The sequence below is a fragment of the Rutilus rutilus genome (assembly GCF_951802725.1).
Source record: "Rutilus rutilus genome assembly, chromosome: 3".
NCBI lineage: Eukaryota > Metazoa > Chordata > Actinopteri > Cypriniformes > Leuciscidae > Rutilus > Rutilus rutilus.
Genome location: NC_140211.1, coordinates 48,102,070 through 48,119,085, shown reverse-complemented (window position 1 = coordinate 48,119,085; position 17,016 = coordinate 48,102,070). Strand labels below are relative to the sequence as shown.

Here is a 17,016-nt window from a genome sequence, read left to right as displayed (position 1 = left end):
CATGCTTAGAGTGAACCCTTGGTATTTAGCTGATATGATCCTAATGATCTGAGTGATCTGTTGGGTTTATATTCAGTGAGCATATCTGCAATGTATTGAGGTCCTAGGCCATTGAATGATTTATATACCAGTAATAATACTTTAAAATCAATCCTAAGTTTAACTGGGAGCCAGTGTAAAGACCTGAGGACTGGTGTGATATGTTCATATTTTCTGGTTCTGCTCAGAATCCTGGCGGCAGCGTTCTGTACACTGTAAAAAAAAATATGCCTCTCCAACATAAAAATTTCTAGTGACCCGTTGCACCTAAAATTTTTAGTTGGCCCAATTTAAGTTGCAGAAACCAACTTTTTTGTGTTGTGCTGACTACCCCTGCATGTAGACTGAACTTGAAATAGAATGTTGTGTCAATTAAACATTTTCTGTTGACTAAACATAGCTTGTTGGGCCAACAAGCAGACTCAAATTGAAATAAAATGTTGTATTAATTAAATATTTCATGTTGGCCTAAAAGTCTATTTTTCGTTATTTCAAATAAATTACACACTATGCTCTGATTAAGTACATTTTATGTATTTATTGAAATCCATATGAACTTGCCTGTCATGCTAATAAAATAGCATGGCATATCACTCTTAGTCAATAGCTGTACTGGAAAAACAAATATCTGCTTTACAAAATGAAACTCAGTCAAACATGGTCAAGAGCCCAACAAAAGCAAACACCCATCACCATAATGGTAACTTACAATTTGTGATTTTCTCCTTCAGTGATTCTGCTTGTTAGTGTTGAATTTACCCAATACCAGTGTGTAGTGTCAAAATTGAACACCAAATGTGTTTTTCTTTGAACACTACCGAGTTGTTGCCATATTAACACTACATAAGATGTAAAGTTTAACATAAAATGCAACTCTTGTAGAATTGATCTGTATTGATTTGTAATACTATTGGGAATCAATTTATACATTTCAGGACTGTTAAATTTGACTCAAATTGAGTTTGTATTTATAAGAGGTGCTTTTTGACAAAAGGAATCTTTTCAGAAATAAAAGCAAAGCATTTAACCTATTGATAACATTGAATGCACATCAAAACAATCCAGAAAGTTAAAATGTAACCTTAGTCTGGGATCATAGTTGAATTCTGTTCATTATAAAGTTAAAAATAAAGGCAAAATGCAAACAGTTGTTTTAACAAACTAGTTTTTATTAACGAACAAGTCCCTTTACATCATAGGATAACTTTTAAAATAAATGAAGGCAAAGCCATTTCTGTCATCAGAATTATATGAAAGCTGCTCATCAAATGGTCTATCTAATACTTCAAGTCCTGTACATGTCAGTGAATGTAAGTCCTGTGTCAGTGAAGTTGAGTCAATACCTTCGACTTTGCAACAGTACAGCAACAACATTCAACAGATGAAAAACAGTTGCAGGATATGAGTGGATCAGTTGTGTCCAGTTGCTAACAGTAAAGTTGTGCCTAGTTGTTTCACAGAGCAGGAAAGGCTGTGCAGATCCAACTTTCTCAAAATCCTGGACTGCTGGTTCCCTAGACAACACAAAGCCAGACCAATTACAATTAATACTATTTGTGTTTTATAAATACAGCAAGTTTATGGTGGAAAAAGTTCAATCATCTTAGACTTTCGTGACTCAAACAATAAACTATTTTGGTTAGATTAAGACTTGAATTTACTGATTTCTAAGTAAATTAAAGACTAAATTCATCCAAAAATGTAATTCTGTCATTAATTATTCACCCTTATGTTGTTCCAAACCAGTAAGAGTTTTGCTCATCTTCGGAACACTTAAGATATTTTTTTTTATAAAATCTAAGAAATTTCTGTCCCTTCATCGACAGCCTATTCAACTATCACCTCCAAAGCCACAGAAAGGTATAAAGGAAACCATAAGTAATCCATGTGACTTAGTGGTTTAACCTCAATTTTTTTAGAGAGTGCTTTGTTTGCACGAAAAAAACAAAAAAAACTTATTTTTTTTAAAACTCAACTTTTTTTTTACAAATTATTAATCTTCGATGCACGCTCACTTAACAACGCATGTTGGAAATTAATATTTTATAAATTAAGTGGTAAATGTTTTGTTGCTGCAAACACAGCACTTGTGTAGTTTAATAAAATGTATGTTAAACCACTGGAGTCACATGGAGTACTTTAATGATGTACCTTTACACCTTTCTGGGGCTTGAAAGTGGTATTTGCGTGGACTGTCAATGGAGGGACAGGAAGCTCTCAGATTTCATTAAAAATATCCTCATTTGTGTTGTGAAGATGAAAGAAAGTCTTACATGTTTGGAACGAGATGAGGGTAAGTAATGACATAATTTCCATTTGTAGGTGAACTAACCCTTTAGGAATAAATTTAGACACGCACCTTAAGAAATCTCACTAAAAAATAGTCTGATGGAAGAATCTTGTTCCCTTTCTTGTGGCTTTGTGATGTTGGAGGCAGGTGATGGGCAGAGATTTCCCAGTCAGTTGAGTCTAAAATTAAAAAGCAAGAAAACATCTAGCAGTCAGATCATGAAAACAATTGGTTTGAAAACTAATTTTATTTAAGGAAAAGGAGGGGGGGGGGGGGGGGGGGTACTTTTGTAAAGTAATTTGACTGGACAAATTCAAAATGAGTGGTATGAAACACAAAAAATCTAGTTATACCAAATAGCAACAAAGCTATGATTATTTTTTATGTATGCACATTATCTCATATATTATCTGTAAAATCTGACCCTCACTAGCAAACACAAATAGCAAAATCAATACATTTAAACATGAAAGAATCCAAACATCAACCAAAATTGAATCTGATAAATACATTTTCATAAACATTTAATCTTAAAGAATTACTTAAGTTACACATTCTAAGAAAATTTGTTTTTCAGTTAACGTTAGGTTTCAGTTAAGATAGATGTGCTGGCAAACGAGAGTAAAAGATAGTTTGAGGATGAATACATTATGATATTTGCACATCACAAATATTGTCATAAAACAAAATAACATTGTAAAATACGTATTGTAAATGAGTTAAAACACTTACTCTGTTTTCACCTTTAAAAGCAAACTCCGTGTCTGCACTGCGTCACGAGTCAAAGAAGATGCAGGGCAGTTAAGTTAGTCTGTGAGAAAGGTTTAGGCACGCACATCACATAAATATTGTTATAAAACAATATAATGCCATGAAATACATGTTGTAAATTAGGTTAAAAACTCTTAACTCACTTTCGGTGTTTTCCCTGTTAACGTTTCAAGAAAACCTTCTCGTCGTCAGCTCCGTATTGAGTCAAAGATGTCTCCTTTGAGAAAGGTTTCGGCTCGTTTAAGCACGCAGAGCATTTCAATTCATCTATAAATCAATATGTTGTAAAATACATATTGTAAATTAGATAAAACACTTACTTTCGTCGTTTCTCTGTTTAAAAGCAACCTCATCCTGGTCTGGTCTGCTCAGCATCGCGCATCAACAAAAATGCCTCTCTGAGAACGGTTTAGCCGTTCACAGCACATAAATATTGTAATAAAACAATATAGTGTAATAAAATGCATATATAAATGCGATAAAACACTTAATATCTGCGTTTTCCCTCCTCGTATGCCTTGCTTCGCGAATCAAAGAAAATGGCGTCTGTGAAAAAAGTTTCAGGTCGTTTAGTCGCGCCCAGCGCGTAAATGTCCCGGATGTAACTAATAACACTCTCTCAGTGTAAATTTAGTAACTCTACATATTTACACCAGCCAGAGGGTGCGGTTTACACTAGCAGTGTTAATCCCTTGAAATTCAACACCAGAAAATTAACTCTTTACTCTAAGAGTCCTTAACACCAGAGATTTTGCTGTGTGGTAGAACTTCTTTGCGCATGCTCAGACGATTGACGCTGTTCCCTCTTGCTCGGCCAACATAATATTTTTTGTGCAACGTTAAACATTCTGTGAACACAATTATTTATTTTCTCTTGATGAATATTTTGTAGTTCAGTCATGGAAATCATGCAATCATTGGCCAAACATATTTTTTGTTTTTGTCACAACCATTATGTTGAGCCAACATGTATTTCCTCATTTGTACAACTTTTTGCATCAATCATTTTTTACAGTGTATGAGCTGCAACTGTCTTATGGTCTTTTTGGGAAGGCCAGTGAGGAGTCCATTACAATAATCCACCCTGCTGGTGATGAAAGCATGCACAAGTTTCTCTAAGTCTTGTCTGGAAACAAAGCATCTAATTCTTGCAATATTTTTCAGATGATAGTATGCTGATTTAGTTATTGCTTTGACATGACTACTGAAACTAAGCTCTGACTCTAGTGTCACACCAAGATTCCTGACTTGATTTTTGGTTGTTTGACCCCTAGAGTGAAGGTATGCGTTCACCTTGAGAACTTCATCTTTGTTTCCAAACGCAATGACTTCAGTTTTGTCTTTGTTTAACTGAAGAAAGTGTGGAACTTTAGAAGTGTGGAATTCCATAAAATGCATTCATTTACACCAAATGTGATTTTTTTCCAGTTATTTAACTGATTGTGTTACGGAAAAGTTATTTTTACCTTAAAATAAAGGCAATTATGTTTTTTATGTGCAAAAATATAATTTTAACGTGAGATGTCCATAACATGTATATACATGAATATAATTGAGTGATGATTGAGAATATTCTAAATAAACATTATGTATATATATATATATATATATATATACAGTGCAATGCAATAATGAGTACACCCTCTTTGAAAAGTAACATTTCACACAATATGACAAGGAACACAAAGATATATTTCCAAAATGTTCCCAGACTAAGTTAAACACAGGTTCTGTTGTGCCTTTGAACTCAAAACAAAGGCTAATAATATAACTTAAATTATTTTTATTTCAGTTTTAGTGAAAGTGGGGTGGTGCAGAAATGAGTACACCCCACTGAAGGGCTCTGAGTAAAGCAACGTTTTAGGCTACCAATGTGGACCTGAACAAACAATTAACCACAGGTGAGTCTAATTAGTAAGTACACAGGTGTTAATTAGGCAGTTGCCTACAAAAGGCTGTTACCTAAAGCAAACCACCCTTTCCCATTTCCTGCTGTCAGCAATGGCACCTCATGGCAAGGAAATGTCTCTGGATCTGAGAAAGCGGATTATTGCTTTACACAAGAGAGGTGAGGGCTACAAGAAGATCAGTAAAGCCTTACTTATCAGTAAGAACACGGTTGCAAAAGTGATCCAAAAATTCAAGACAGATGGAACTGCAGCCAAAGTACAGAGACGTACAGGCCGGCCAAGAAAATTAACACCCAGGCAGGAGCGGCAGGTTGAGCATCATTCTCCATCCAACATCCAGGCTCTGAAAGATGTCATCCTTGAAGAATGGAAAAAGATTGATGTAGCCAAATGTTGTCAACTTGTGCACTCCATGCCAAGGAGACTTGGGGCTGTCATTGCAAATAATGGAGGCCATACAAAGTACTAAATGTACTGGGGTGTACTCACTTTTGTTCCACCCCACTTTCACTAAAACTGAAATAAAAATAATTTAAGTTATATTATTAGCCTTTGTTTTAAGTTCAAAGGCACAACAGAACCTGTGTTTAACTTAGTCTGGGAACATTTTGGAAATATATCTTTGTGTTCCTTGTCATATTGTGTGAAATGTTACTTTTCAAAGAGGATGTACTCATTATTGCATTGCACTGTATATATGTATGTATATATATATATATATATATATATATATATATATATATATATATATATATATATGTATGTGTATATATACACACTAATATATTACGGTGGCCGAGAGAGCTCAACGCGCTGCAACTAAAGAAAACACATGCAAATTAAGAAAACATCTTCATCAGTTTCACAACACACATGTGCTCCAAATACTCACAACATAACCGAATACAGAAATGTGCTGCAAATAACATAGACGGAAATGTTTCCAGGGGAACCAACGAAGTGACGAACCCGGCTGATGTTCCTTCATCCATGTGGAGATGTCCGCCAGACAGCTTGAGATCCGTGCAGCTACTGTGGGATCATCTGGTTGAAATGAGAGGAAGAGCTGTGTGTCATCAGCATAGCAATGGTAAGAGAAACCATGTGCCTGTATGATGTGTCCCAGTGATGTGGTGTAGATGGAGAAGAGGAGGGGTCCAAGAACTGAACCCTGAGGAACCCCTGTGGTCAGTTGATGTGCTTTGGATACCTCACCTCTCCATGCGACCTTGAAGGACCTACCTGTGAGATAGGACTCAAACCAGTGGAGGGAAGTTCCTGTGATGCCCAGTGATGAGAGGGTGGACATAAGGATCTGATGATTCACAGTGTCGAAGGAAGCAGACAGATCCAGGAGAATGAGAACTGAAGATTTGGAAGCAGCTTTTGCGGTCTGTAGGGCTTCAGTGACCGACAGTAAAGCAGTCTCAGTTGAATGCCCTTTCTTGAAGCCAGATTGGTTGACATCCAGCTGGCTGCTCTGAGACAGGAAAATGATACTTGGTTGAAAGCAACTCGTTCAAGTGTTTTCGCTATGAATGGTAAGTGAGAGACAGGTCTGTAACTCTCTTCAAGTGACGTGTTTAATGTGGTGGCACAAATGCTCTGGTCAAACACATGAAATTGAAAATTAGTAACATTATGTGAAAAGAACACCATGGCTCTTTCGTGATGAAATAAAACTTAATTTTTTAATTAAAATTAAATGAAATTAAATGAAAATATCCAACAATGGAACAAATACAATCATCACTGAGCCACTTTTAACACTTAAAACATGTTTATAAGTGTTATGAAATCCAGGAACTCATAGATACTATCTTGAGGCTTTTTTAATATGGTAATAATCATTATAAGCAATATAATCATTGTTCTATTCTGTCAAACAACTTCATTTACATAGTTTGGTTCAATCCATCTCTAAAGGCGGGCATACACTGTGCGATGTCTGTGTGAATTCAGCAAGGTTACCTACTCACACTGAACGAGTAGATCGCATGCGATGTAAAGCCAAAGCTCAGGATTTATGTGCTCACACTACGGTCTGAACGTTGAGCTGCGACTTCACTGCTCACACTATACGTGTGAAATATGTGCGATAAACCCCCGTGCCAGGTAGCGCCAATAGACGATATCATGTATCCAGAGATAGTCAAAAGAAGCATCAGCTATCAATATCAAAATGATTTAGCATTTCCAATTTATGTATTAAATTATTATTATTATTATTATTGTATAATAATTATTATTATTATTAGGTAAGGCCTAGGCTACTTTTATTATTAAACTGATAGGCTATTATAATTAATTTGCCATGCAATAATTTCATCACCGCATAACCAACTGTTGTGAGGATAATAAAATATTACATAGAAGCTTACTCCTCCTCATTGAAAATTGTCTAAAACATTTAGGTCGATTACAATGAATTATAGGTATATAATTAATTATTAACAGTCTATAATATGTCCGAACACTGCAATAATTAGTCATCAATGAAAATTAAAAACAGCTATATTTCAAAAACACAGTTTAGCAAATTAATAAAAGAGGCACGGTGTAGATACATGGCAGGTGGCTTGGAAGACGTGGGTAATGTTTAATCCAACAATAATTTGTAGCTAGTTTGAACTACAGAACTTAAAGATCTCCCTCTTTTCTTTTTTCTTTTTTTCTTGCTGCAGATGAAATGGTTAAACTTCTGTTTTCACACAGGCACAGTGAGGGAAAAAACACTCAGTTTAGGGCAATCGGTTCGTAGCTCTGCTTCAACTGTGCGATATAGTCACGAGGAGCGACCAAAATGTCTGACATGCCAGAAACTCATCCGACCATCTGATTGCCGGTTGGGAGATGTTAATCGGTTAGGTTAATACACTGCACGAGCACTGAACAACAAACGACTCACGACAAAGCTGAAAATCGGGCCGACCCAAAAAAAGTCGCACGAGTCAGAATTCGGCTCAAAATCGGACGAAAATCGCAGTGTATGCCCGCCTTAACTCTCTCAAACCACATGAAAGCGCAATGTGACACTGCCTCCTACTGGCTGAATCTACAGTTTCAGGATGAGCTCAATGAGTCCTTTATCCAGATTTACTGACAAAAAGACACTATGATGATTCAGGAGCAGTTTGTTCTTTAGCGTGTTTCTTCTGGTGGGTCTGAAAACCCCCTAAATATGTGAATCTCTCGTCGCAGATGGAGCAGCGGTAAGGTTTCTCTCCTGTATGAACTCGCTCATGAGTCTTCAGGACGTCTGATCGAGCAAACGTCTTGTCACACTGAGAACACTTGAACGGTCTTTCTCCTGTATGTATTCTCTGATGCATAGCTAATTGAGTGTGTTGTTTGAAACTCTTCCCACAATCGCTACAGTGATACGGTCTTTCTCCAGTGTGAACTCTCAGATGAACTCCAAAATGAGCCAGACTAAAGAAGCTCTTCCCGCAGTAGGAGCACAGGTACGGTTTCTCTCCGGTGTGAGTCCTCTCATGGCAAATCAAATTAGATTTTTGACGGAATCTTTTATCACAGTGTGAACACTGATATGGTTTCTCCTCAGAATGTACTTTCTGGTGTGACTTTAGATAACTTGAGTTTGTGAAGGTTTTCTCACATTCCCTGCACTGGTAAGGCCTCTCTTTGGTGTGAATGCGCACATGCTTCTTCAAATGGGATCCATACATGAATCTTCTATCGCAGTGAGGGCACTTGTACGGTCTTTCACCCGTGTGGATTCGCTTATGAACATTAAGATTCCCTTTGGTGAGGAAAGACTTGTTGCACTCACTGCAGTGGAAAGTCTTTTCGCCTTTGTGGATTCTCTTATGACTTGAAAGAACTTGTTTGTTGCTGAAATACTTGTTGCACTCACTACAGTGGAAAGACTTTTCGCTGTGTGTCTTTATATGAGCTCTCATACTAGATGGAGTGGTGAAAAAATCCTTCCCGCACTGTTCGCAGTGAAACTCCTTCTTCACGCTGTGCTCTTTTGAATGAAGTCTCTTCTCTTCTAAGGTAGGAAAGCTGATGTTGCATCTCTTACAGGAGAAGCTTTTCTGTTCTGTGTGTTTTCTCTCATGTCTCACTAAATGTCCCTGTGAGCTCAATGTTTTCCCACAGGTGACGCAGGAGAAACTCTTGACCTTCAGCTGCTCTTTTGATGTCGTGGTTGTTTCTTCATCAGTAGATGAACCTCCATTCACATCTGAAAAGAAAAAAAAAGTATTACAATGTCTAACTTTAAATGAACACAAATAGATTTAATGAATCATGCACTTACCATCATTAAATTCTATAATATCTGCCTATATTTTTCTATAACTTCGAGAGCTTAAAAATTAATCAAGATAAATGTGAAATTGTGATACAGCTCATGATACAGTGTTTTCAACACATCGGTTCACAGTAACTAATGTCTGCACCTGCTGATTTAGGAACACAACTACATTTTTACACACATTCTGACTATGATTTGCCATAACAAAAGATAATAAATGGAAGATACATACCTGAAGGAATAAAATCATCATTGTCATCATTTTGATTATCCTCATCCTCATTTTCTTCATCCTCAACATCATTTCCTTCATCATCCTCATTCTGAACATCATCTTCATCCTCCTCCTCCTCCTCCTCCTCCTCATCATGGCTCTGTTGTTGTTCCTCTGCTGTGGTTTCTTCTCCTTGTCTCTCTATCAGGTTCCTGCAGTCCTCCAGTTTGACGGAGCACATCTTCATCTGCTGTTCTCCAACGTTACAATCAGAGGTTTGATCAGCGTATCCATGATCCTGAGCGTCAGTATAACACAGTAAAGTGAGACTGAGCTCTGAGTCCTGTGTGTCTCTGGATCTCCAGACTGAATCCTGAGCTTCTGTCCCATCAGTCACACACACTGAAACCTTCTCCAGATCCTGACAAACACATCATAGATCAACACAGATAAACAACAACCTGTTGATATTAGCCTCATTACTCAGCAGTTAACTTTAGTGGTTATATTGGTTATTTGTTTGCATATTTTGCTCAAACCTCTCTGTTGGGTTTGTCTCCTCTTTCTCTCAGCTTTGCCTCCAGTGACGCCACCTCTTTCTTCAGCTGACAGATTTCAGTGATGAAATCCTCAATATCCAGCATGGACAGATCAGTTCCTACTGATTTACAGCAGATCACATCCATCTGCGCTCTCATGGTCAACATCTGAAGACAAACACATCATCATTATTATAAGATGCATTTATCCACATTTATATCAATCTAAGTTGTAATGTGGACTCATGCATTATCTGTAAAGCTGCTTTGAAACGATGTGTATTGTGATTGTGAAAACCGCTATACAAGTAAATGTGAATTCAATTATAATGAACTTACACTGATTTAAACACAAAATGACTAATGATTATGAAGGAGAACAGAACTACACAGAGTAAGAACATGATTGCAATTTCTGAGAATATTAATACACAGGTAGATATTAATTACAGATATAAAATAAACAATGTTTAAATTCACTATTGTAAATATATCATTACAACACATTACAAATATCTAAAACTTAAATTTAGCTGCTGGATTTCAGAAATTTAACATGATAATGTGATACTTGTAACGTTACTCGTTTCTAAGCATCATTTAAGTGTCCAACATTGAAAATTGATTGAGAATCAAAATTAGAAAATTAAACAACGTGTTAACTTTGGTTTTATTACAAATATCACAGTTAAAACACAGCTGCTGTTGTAAGCAACGGTAATGTGTGTTTATAACTACAATTATACTATTATTTATTGTTACAAATACCCAGGCTAAACTATGGTTACTGTGGTAAAATCATGGCTAATTCGTTTTGTTTTGTTTTGAATGATAAATACGAAAACATAGTTAATTTAAAGCACATTAAAACACTACAGACAGAAAATCAACAATCACACAAACAGTTAAGAACAACATACCTCAGTCTCAGCGCGCCAGGCTTCCTCTTCTTCAGTGGTTTTACCGGCGGACTGAAGATCGTCACAGCGACTCCTACAGGTTTCAAAAACACCTGCTGGTCAGTAGATATCGTGTCTACAGCAAACTTTCTCCGTCTTTTTCTATATCAAAAACAAGCTTGAATTCATGTGGTGCAGCTACGAACGTGAATCATGTTTATGTTTTCTCTATGGTTAAAGTTAAATTGTTCAATTGATGACCACGATGTAAGTAATTTATTTTTGTAGTTGATTTGTCATGTTCACGGCAACTTGATTTCCTAACGTTTCAGTATCGTGTATTATTGTATTTGTGTGTCTGAATCAACTCAGCTCTCTAAACATGAACTGTGGTAAATAACGGTCCTTTCTTGCCCTGATGTGGTACTGCCATGTTTTTTTAGTATTAGCCTGTATACTGCTAAAAGAAGCTGTAGCTGAGATTTCTGTTTACACGAGAATAATATGCCAAATAAATAAAACTAGGCTATATCAGACACTGATCAGCAAAAAAATAAAAAATCCATCCAGAGGATTAATTTCTTTGCAGCAAATATCTTACCTGACATGGTGACACAAATGCTCTGGGAAAACACATGAAATTGAAAATTAATAACATTGTGTGAAAGGAAAACCATGTCTCTTTCTTGATTAAATAATATTTAAAATCCCAATGAAAACCGTCCAACAATGAAAAAAAATGGTGCAATTGCCTTACAATCATCCTTGATAAACTTTCAACACATAACACATGTTTATCAGCGTTATGAAATCCAGGAACTCATAGATACTATTTTGAGGCTTTTTAATAGGTCAAGTTCAATCAATCTATCAAGTTTAAGATACAATCATTGTTCTATTCTGTCCAACACAACTTTCATTTACAGTGTTTGGTTCAATCCATCTCTACTCTCTCAATCCACAAGCTCAGTGTGACACTGCCTCCTACTGGCAGAAAGAGCTCAATGTACAGTTTCAGGATGAGCTCAATGAGTCCTTTATCCAGATTTATTGATGAAAAGACATTATGGGGCGGTTTCCTGGGGAGAGATTAAACCTTGTCTTCAGATTAACAGAAATCTGATTCATCTGTCATGGTTTTAAATAGTCCTAGACTTAGTCTTGTCCAGAGTTTAAGATCCCAAGTAATACCATTGTTGAGATTCATACGCTGATTGTTGATAACTGTGTGTGTCACTGTAGGTACAATTTTTGTGCTTATGTTTGTTTGAAATATTTTAACTGATTGTTATAATATTGCTGGATCTTATACGGCAGAAACACAGGATTTGTGATTTGAATATATTAATGGTACAACAACATACATTCCATTATATTCAAAAGGCATCAGTGAATCAGTCTACTTCATGATGATTATAAATCCATCAACAGGTAACCATCATCACCTGATCTCATTTCACTTTAGCTTTCTTTGCTAATGCAAATGTGTTTGACAAACACACTGTCACAGCGGCCAAAAAAAGACAAAAGATATAATAAGAGTTAAGAGCCCAACTAATGGAAACACTAATCACTGTTATGGTGTACAGTTATTTAATATACACAGATTTTGTGGCTCAGATAAGGTCCAGTTCTGGTTTATTTCTTTGCTCTTGGCTGACATGTGGCATTGCTATGACCTGCTTGTGGCCCAGATCTGGCAAACAGGAGCGGTCCGCCCAAGGGCCATCATTCCTCTCTGCATGTGGGCCAGATGTGGATCAATAATAATAATAATAATAATAATAAACTTTATTTTATATAGCGGCTTTAAAAGTTGCATCTCAAAGCGCTTTACAAAGACGTACAGAAAAGATACATCAAGATAAAAAGAAAAATCCCGTTTTTGAATACTCTTTGTTTAGTTCATTGTGCATGCACCTAATTATTATTTTGGATTAGCCTAAGCAACTAACGTTAGACCTATCTTTACTGCTCCACTACCAACAATTTTTCATGGCTACTGTTCTCATCAATGACAACGCATATATTCACGGCGAAGTATAGCTTGCAGTCTTTAAATACAACTTATATGAAAAACATTAAGATATAGGGATGTATAATCACTGTAAAACAAATCTTACCTTGACGTTGTCTTGCCGAGATACACCGGTCTCTCCAGGTTGGGTTGTAGACTCATGGCTTCAGAATGACGCCGGTTCAACGAATAACGTGATTGGCCAAATCAATTCAACAAGGTAACAACACAAGCTTTGATTGGATCTCACTCCGGCCAACGTTTGTGATCAGCTAGCGAAATTAAATCTATTTTTATACTTTAATGTGCAACAATTGCCGTTGGAAACAATCTGTAATCTTTTTGTGAATTATTCATACAGGCAAATTTAAAAAATGAGCCAGACAGCTGCTGGGTAACTATCAACTACGAGATAGACGGACTCGGCCCACCGTCTATCAGGGAGATGTTACGGGTGACTGTAGATGATTTCTACAAGTTACTGTCCCTGGTTGAGCCTTTCATTACCAAAACAAACACAGTCATGAGGAGGAGCATCAGTGCCAATGACAGACTGTCAGTGACACTGAGGTTTCTGGCCACAGGTAAGTTTGTAACATGTATATATATATAGGGTGATATCAGGTAAAATGGGCCATTTAAGGTTTGACACACACACACACACTCACCAGACGCATCAGTGGAAAGGTGACTGGCAGTGAACATGCGTCAGGGCGGAAGCCCTATCTTCCAGAGGAGGCGGAAAGGGAGCTTGCTGCCACCCTCAAGAACTTGGCGCAGAGGGGGTTTCCTTTCACAAAACGTGATGTCCAGCAAGTGGCCTTTGATTTTGCAGCCAAGAACAACATATCTGGTTTCTCCAAGACAGCAGGGAGGGCCAGATATTACTGGTTTCAGAACTTTCTAAAGCGCAACCCAGAGCTTGGCATGTGCAAGCCAGAGGTCCTGTCTGCAGCACGGGCTGCTGGACTCAACAAAGAGGTGGTTAGCCAGTGGTTTAACCAGTATGAGAGCCTTTTGGTCGAGCTGGGTATTGAGGGCACACCGTCACATATATGGAACTGTGACGAGTCTGGGCTTCAGGACCAGTTCAGTTCGACAAAGGTCGTTGGACAGGTTGGCCAGCCATGTGTGGAGGTGTGTGCCGGAGAGAAGAGGGAGACAACGACTTGTCTGGCAGCGTTCAATGCAGAAGGCACATACAGTCGAACGATGATTATTTTTAAGGGGAAGCGTGTTCGTTCTGAGTGGCTACAGGGATGCCCGGAGAACACCAGCGTAAGGTGTTCAGACAATGGCTGGATTACCTCTGACCTCTTTCTGGAGTGGGGTCAAATGTTCATTCAGTCCCTCCCCAGGGATGACCCCAGGCCCCACCTTCTCCTCCTTGATGGCCACAGTAGCCACGTCTATAACCTGGAGTTTAATGTGCACATCATGTGCTACCCTGCCCACACAACCCATGCGCTGCAACCGGCAGACAAGGCCCTCTTCAAGAGTCTAAAACACCACTGGGACCAGGAAGGGAGGAAGTGGACGAGGATGATGGCTGGGCAGAAGCTGTCAAGGATGGAGTTCTTTGCGGTGTTCAGCAGGGCTTGGGCAAAGGCTGCCACTATTGAAAATGCCCAGGCAGAGTTCCGGGGGACAGGGATGTTCCCTCTCAATAAAGATATTCTCCCTGAGACTGCTTTTGCCCCCAGCAAGACCACCGAAAGAGTGCTACCATCCACTCTACCAACCCCGCCCCACAAGGCCGCAGTCTCTCCCAACCCCGCCCACAAGACTGCAGTGTCTCTTACCCCCGCCCACAAGACCAGAGTCTCTCCCTCCCCCGCCCACTGGACCATGGTCGCCCCTGCTGACCTTGACCCACTCTGCCTGCCAGCCGTCAGCCCTGCTCTCTGGACATCAGCCCTCCCACCCGCCAGCCAGACCTCAGTCGCCTGCCGATCCGCCAGCCAGACCTCAGTCCTCTGTTTCCCTGACACCCCTGCTACCTGTGGAACCACTGTACTTTTTCCCAGAAGATGAGAAGGTGGTGTTTCAAGAGGTTGTGTTGGAGGATGTACCGGAAGAAGATAATGACCTCTTCAATCAGTTCACACCACAGAAAGAAACCCACTCCCAGGATGAGGGACCTTCCACCTCCACAGTAAGTGATATTTTATACTACTTTCAAACTTAGGCTACATGACATGTTACACATGCATGCTCACGCAAACATAAGCATGCACATTCATGCACGCACACACACACAAACACACACACATACACACACACACACATACACACAATTTAGTCCCTAATCATATAAAATGTACACCAAATAATTATTCTATTTCTTACAATAACATAGGCTCTTTTTGTTATTTTCTTTCTGTTCAGTCTGTGAGATCAGTCACATTCACTGACTTGATTTCAGTGCCACAAAGGGAGAGGGCCATCAGAAAGAGAGTGAAGACACCATTATATAACCTCACAAGTGAACAACACATTGAATATATTAAAACAAAAAAGTAATCCAGCAAGCAACCAGCCAAGCAAGCCAGCAAGTACCCGGGCAGCAAGCAACCAAAAGGGAAAAAAAAGCAGGGCAAGAGAAGCAAATCACCTTGCAAAGCCTGCAACACCCACTATGGTGACCCAAATGACCCTAAGGCTACTGAGGAATGGGTAAAATGTGATCTATGTTCTGCCTGGTTTCATGAGAGCTTTGGTGAAGAGAATGGTATCTGTGATGACGATGGTTTCATTTGCAAAGACTGTGTTTGAAAAATGTTTTCATCACACACACACAAATCAGTTATCAATTTTGAATGTGAATCTTTGTAATTTGCACATTTCGTTCTAAATGTGTTGTTCACACACACACACACACACACACACCACTGACATCAGTTCACTGATCTATGCTGTTCCAAAATGGACTTTTTTAATTGCACATTTGAATATGTGGGTTTGCACCCAAAATGTTTTTTTTTAATGGCACATATGAATATGTTTGTTTAATGCAGTTTAAATGTTATGTGGCTGTATAAGCAGTTGTGTTTTAAAATTAAAATTGATGATAAATTACTATTTCCCTTTGCAGTTTGACTGGCCCATTGTACCTGAAACAGCTGGCCCATTTTACCTGAAACTGCTCATGCAAAAAAAGTTGGCACAACTGATGTTTCAAGAACTGTAGGGCCTAAATAATTATATTTTATTACATAATTTCAACACAAAATTATCAAAAACAGTCATTATTAATCATAAAAACACATGGAATAGGCATATATGGTATTTTATTATTGTCCCAAACGATTTACCAAAAAGTGGCCCAATTTAACTGTTATCACCCTATATATATATACACACACACATATAGCTGGATAGATAGATAATACAATCTTAATTATTATTTTATTTTTTATACAAAAATTATAATTTTTTTAAATAATTTTCTTTATCAGTATGTGTATGAAATGTGCTGTACAAATGAATTACCTTTGCTTTGCCCCATATAAAAATAAATGTTCTTTACTCTTGTTTATTTATTGTAGGAGAGTCCTTTAAGTCACTTGGCTTTCAGTTTCGGATGGGAAGCACGACCGTTGGTAGAATTGTAGAAGAAACATGCGACGCTCTACACCGCACTATGAAGAAGGATTATTTGAAGGTTCGCAATTGTATGCAAAAAAAAAAAAAAAAAATTAATATTTGTATCAGAAATCTTGACTTAAGTATTGTCAGATTATTTTCACTATGAAATGACACTATTACACTTATTTTAAGGGTAACACTTTACATTAAAGTTTCATTTGTTATCAGTAGTTAAACTTCTAAAACATTTAATTTTAGTTCATTTTAGTTTCAACATTTACTAAGACATTACAATCCAATGTTGTATTGGTTAACATTAATGCACAGATCAAATACAAAAAAAAACTATTTAGTTTAACTAACGTTAATAAACGCTGTAAAAAAAAATTATTGTTCACTGTTAGTTCATGTTAGCTAATGTTAACAATACATTAAAGCATCGTCATTTACATTGATGTTACATTTAG

The 17,016-nt window shown here is 37.7% G+C and overlaps 1 protein-coding gene and 1 long non-coding RNA gene across 3 annotated transcripts; both read right to left on the bottom strand.

The window, feature by feature from the left end:
* Positions 1–1,227: 1,227 nt before the first annotated feature.
* Positions 1,228–4,018, bottom strand: LOC311288153. Of its 2 annotated transcripts, XR_014626897.1 has the most exons (5): positions 3,421–4,018; positions 3,244–3,317; positions 3,062–3,140; positions 2,399–2,508; positions 1,228–1,553 (listed from the first exon to the last, which is right to left on the bottom strand). It is a non-coding gene; the product is annotated as an uncharacterized lncRNA (long non-coding RNA). The 2 variants fall into 2 exon arrangements; XR_014626896.1 differs by having other exon boundaries at positions 3,244–4,018.
* Positions 4,019–5,846: 1,828 nt separating this feature from the next.
* LOC311287470 (uncharacterized protein) lies at positions 5,847–13,123 on the bottom strand (the record flags this gene model as incomplete). The annotated part of the gene is made up of 5 exons (XM_084404337.1): positions 5,847–9,220; positions 9,525–9,927; positions 10,046–10,213; positions 10,966–11,038; positions 13,068–13,123. 5 exons carry the CDS (start codon positions 13,121–13,123, stop codon positions 8,124–8,126), a joined length of 1,797 nt encoding a protein of 598 aa, XP_084260463.1. The 3' UTR covers positions 5,847–8,123.
* Positions 13,124–17,016: the final 3,893 nt, after the last annotated feature.